The 4,898-nt window shown below is 37.0% G+C and overlaps 1 protein-coding gene across 2 annotated transcripts in view; it reads left to right on the top strand.

Annotated features, from left to right (window-relative positions):
- jam2a (junctional adhesion molecule 2a) overlaps positions 1 to 4,898 on the top strand; it is a 47,650-nt gene that overhangs the window by 8,561 nt on the left and 34,191 nt on the right. For both annotated transcript variants that reach the window (XM_016240618.1, XM_016240617.1), the window contains exons 4-5: positions 3,493 to 3,642; positions 3,719 to 3,903. In XM_016240618.1, coding sequence (XP_016096104.1) covers positions 3,493 to 3,642; positions 3,719 to 3,903 — 335 coding nt within the window. The remainder of the gene's footprint in view (positions 1 to 3,492; positions 3,643 to 3,718; positions 3,904 to 4,898) is intronic.

The raw sequence follows: 4,898 nt of genomic DNA, 5'->3' as shown, positions 1-4,898 counted from the left end.
TTTATTCTTGGTGCGGTTCGCTTTCACACAGCAAAGTTTCTAAACCGACCAAATTTGTTAATATATTTGATATATTTAATATGTTTGTTTATTTTCCGGGATTCCACTTAGCTTATCACACATGTCATCCGTCAGGATGGAACGATAACAGCTTCGCGGGCTTGTTTATTTTTTGTCATTATAATAATTTATCATTTTGAGCAGGAGTCCAGGATTGTTTGGGAAAACATTTTTAAAATGCACCTACTACAAAGAAGAGCAATAAGACGGCATTTTAAAATAAAAAAAGTGCACTTTGATTTTTGAAAGGCAAAGACGTGCTCACCCACAGACATTCACAGGTTCATTTTGAGGTATTAGCAAAACAACAAAGCTAATGCTTTTCACGGAACTTACAATTACCCATTATACATTGTGATATAGCCTGGTTCATGGGTCCGTTGGATCGGATTGCTTTCTCACTACAACCGAACCGCTCCAGAGTTCGTTTTCAATCGAGCCGAGATCGCCTGACCGATTGTTTTGGCACGGATCCGAGCGTGATTGCCGTGTTCACATATGCCCAAACGAACCGAGCTAAGGGGGGAAACGTGCCAGGTTCCGAAACAACAGGCTAGGTATGAAAGCACCCTAGTAAACTATAGACATGTATAGGTAGATTCCACATTCGACCGCTCCAGACACGTCGACACGTCCGCCATCTTGGAACGGTCTATATGTTGTCATTCACAATAAAAATCAATGAGTTTCAAGATGCAACAAAATTGCGCAGCATCAGGTTATAAAAATGCCTACATTTAAATTCGTGAAGAAAATGGACCTACAATGTGATTTTCTGGATTTTTTTTTCTCATTTTGTCTCTCATAGTTGAGGTATACCTATGATGAAAATTACAGGCCTATCTCATCTTTTTAAGTGGGAGAACTTGCACAATTGGTGGCTGACTAAATACTTTTTTGCCCCACTGTATACACTATGATTGAATAAAAACAGATTTTATTTTGTTAAACTTAATTTTTGTTGCTTCTCTGCACTCGTCCGCTGCCTTTTTTTCTCTTCTCCGACCCCGCAGCTCTCTCCGATAACTTGGTGTTAGTGGCACCAGTCCAGGTGTTTCCAGGTTTTACTCGTGCTATTTCTCCATGTTGAGAGTTTAGTGTCGCGCACATTGCACCTGAATATATGCAGTTTCATCCTTTTCTCAGATGAACTGAAAATAACAGGAGTGTGTCTGTGTCACAAATGTAGAATCCATCTCCGCAGTCATCTCAACCATTTAATTCCAGCAACAGGAAATAGACCCACTCCTATCACACCTAACTATTTTACCCGCGAAATTTTTTCTCTGGTGCTGTTTTGCGGTATTGGTAAATTCACCACTTAATTTTGAGTTCAAATATGTTGTTGTAACTTGCGTTTCTGAGATTGTAACAAGTAATAATATTACCCAAATTTTAGTAGTAATGCGTTATATTACTGCATTACAGAAAAAAGTAATATACTACTGTAATATTATTACTTTTGTAATGCGTTACTCCCAACACTGTCAGTGAGTAGCAGATCAGACTCTTTTTGTGTTTAAATCAGTTCTGCAGATTTCCCCTCATTATCAGAACAGGAAATGCACAGATTCTGTGTGACACAATATAAATGGCTGCTTGAGGTTAAAGAGACAAATCTGTTTGTGTCCATGCTTGACATGAATGTCAGTCCAACAGCTCACTTTCTGTACAAACATCACGTTTGGTTCTGGGCAGTGGTGAACGCAGTACACAAATCAAGTACTTGAGTAAAAGTACAGATACCCTAATAAAATATGTCTGCAGTAATAAAGTGTTAAGTGCTCTTTTTACATTTTGCTTGAGTATAAATGCAAAAGTACTTGATTTATTTACTTGATTTTGAAACTTGTGAATCCATTAGAATCGTTAGAAGACAGAATCGCGATTCATATATGAATAGATTTTTACGTGCACCTCTAGTTTTCTCTTCCTCTTCTCTAAAGCAGTGCAGCATGGCCTCGCCCCCTTTGCTGCCTTTTCCCGAGAGCGGGGTTTATCTGGGTTTGTGATGTCACGAACCCGGGAAGTAACTTGTTGTAGTCCCTACCAGCCGTTTTTGTAGGCATTAAACTGCCAGAATTTTAAAAGACGATATCTCCGTTTGCATTGAACTTTCAGCTTCCTAACTTTGCAGATATGGTTTATGCTCAAACAGCAACATTGCACACTAACGAATGTTAAAAAAGTGAAATCGCAATGAACCACCACCTTTAAAAGTAAAAAATGTAAGTACTGATCGATAAATATTTATTTAGCAACTGATAATTACTACTGATAATTAATCATAACTCAAGTGTGCAAACAAGTGAAAATAAATAAAATATACAATATTGTCAGGGCTATTTTCTGTTTTAGTTTAGTTCTGTATTCCTTGTTTAGTTTGACCCAGTTTCCTTTGTTCCCATTTTCCCTCATTAGTTCTCACCTGTTCTGATTCAGTTAATCATCCGTCTATTTAAGCCCTCAGTTTTAGTCAGTTCCTTGTCTGGTATTGTTTGTACATTTCAGTTGTTTGTCATGTTTCCTCCTGAGTGTTCCTGTCAGATTTATTATTAAAGACTGTTAGTTTGTTGAATTGTCCTGCATTGTGCGTCTTGTGCTGCAACACACTATTACACATAGCCTAGTATATACGAATGAAAAAGTAAAAACAAAATGTGCTGACAAATATAAACATACAACATAAAATCAGATGTCACATAGGGCAAAATGTGTTAACATTTTAATACACTATGAGTCTATGCAATGCTATGCAAACATATTGATGTTATGTTTAGTTGTTAAATAAAACCTAAACCGTTCAGGCATGTCCACATTCAGGCATTTCATACAGTAGGCTTAAACAGCTTACCCTTTTACAGCCCATTTAATTCTCAAACAACTGACAGTTGTGACCTAAATATGATTTTCATTTACAAAAATAAACTAAAAAACAAACAAATCGGCATTAGTAACTTACTGTTCACGCCATCAAGCTGTCGCACTTAAGCTCTGAGGATCTCCCGCCCGCTCCTGGCTCATTTTCAGTCAGACTTTTCAATAAATTCTTAACTGGAGACTTATTTGACCGGATCATTTGAATCAGTGAGTTGTGACTCAATGTCAATCTGCTCAGTTCAATTTGTGAATGAATCATTCAGACTGATTTGTGAACCGATTCACAAACTGGACACTGCTATCGCATCCATGAGTGAGTGACGATTTCTCCAGTTCAAAATAACGAGGAACGACATGTTTTTTTATGAAATGTAGCGGAGTAAAATTTATGATATCATGCTTTGGAATGTAGTGAAGTAAAGGTTTCAGATACTTGAAAAATGTGCTTGGGTACAGTCATGTAGTAAAAATACTTAGTTGCTGTCTACCACTGGATCTGGTGAAGCAGTTATTATCATTTAGGGATGTGCAAATGTCTTCTGTGTTGTTCAGGGCCATTTCATGATCGTGCGGAGATTAAAGGGGCAACAGTGCGGCTGCGCAGAGTGACTCAGGTCGACGCGGGCAAGTACCGCTGTGAGGTCAGCGCTCCACTGGACTCCATCACGCTGGGAGAGACCAACGTCACACTGAGAGTGCTGGGTAACACACGTCTGTCCTGCTCTCTGATGCTCTGTGTGTTCTACTCGTGTGTCTGATGTGTTTCATGCGCTTTCAGTGCCTCCACAAACACCGTTGTGTGACGTGCCCAGCTCTGCTGTGACAGGCTCTCAGGTGGAGCTGCGTTGTAGGGACCAGCACAGCATCCCGCCCGCTGTCTACACCTGGTTCAAAGATAACCGCGCTCTGCCCATCCGCCAGCCCAACGCTACATACACTGTCAACGAGTTCACCGGCATACTGGTGAGGATGAAAACTGCAAGTGTTGACCCGCTAACTGATGAGATGAATGTGTTTAATGCCGTTTAATCTAGTTAACACAGCACATTCAGCTGATTGAACATTACAAATCAGATGAGAATCAGGTATAAGATGGTGAAAGAGCCTCTTAACAGCTTATCTACACTACTGTTCAAAAGGTTTTTTCATATTTTTGAAAGTGGTATCTTTCGCTCACCAAGGCTGCATTTTTTGATAAATATAGTAAAAACTACTATTATGAAATATTATTATTATTTAAAATGTATTCCTGTGATCAAAGCTGAATTTTCAGCATCATTACTCCAGTCTTCAGTGTCACATGATCCTTCAGAAATCATTCTAATATGCTGATTTGCTGCTCAAGAAACATTTAAGATTTTTAGCAATGTTGAAAACAGTTGTTCCACTTCATATTTTTGTGGAAACAGTGATACATTTTATTTTTCAGATTCTTTGATGATTAGAAAGGTCAAAAGAACAGCATTTATTTGAAATAGAAATCTTTTATAAACACAATATTTGATCAATTTAATGCATCATTGATGAATAAAAGTATTTATTTTAGTGCTGTCACATGCATGTATATATTTAAGAAAAATGTTTTGTTAATATATAACATATTAATATATATATATATATATATATATATTTTAAATATATACATGTATGTTTGTGTATTTATATATACATAATAAATATACACGGTACACACAGATATATTTTGTAAACAAAAACTTTTATTTTTGATTTTTTTTTAATCTACATATTAATCAATCCCACTTGTGATTGCATTTACAGTCTTTGGTAGAATTCTGTTAAGGTGCTTACACAGAAAACGAGAATATAAAATATATAGGCATTAGGGCTGCCGTTAGTCGACTAGAGGCTTAGTCGACTGAAATATTATTTTAATAATAATATTATAAAAAGATAATAAAAAAATGTGTCAGTTAGGGCTGTGCGATATTGAAAAAAAA

Source organism: Sinocyclocheilus grahami, unplaced genomic scaffold, assembly GCF_001515645.1.
Source record: "Sinocyclocheilus grahami isolate Dianchi unplaced genomic scaffold, SAMN03320097.WGS_v1.1 scaffold595.1, whole genome shotgun sequence".
Lineage (NCBI taxonomy): Eukaryota > Metazoa > Chordata > Actinopteri > Cypriniformes > Cyprinidae > Sinocyclocheilus > Sinocyclocheilus grahami.
Note: the sequence above shows the minus strand (reverse complement) of the source record. Positions and strands in the feature narration are given on the sequence as shown.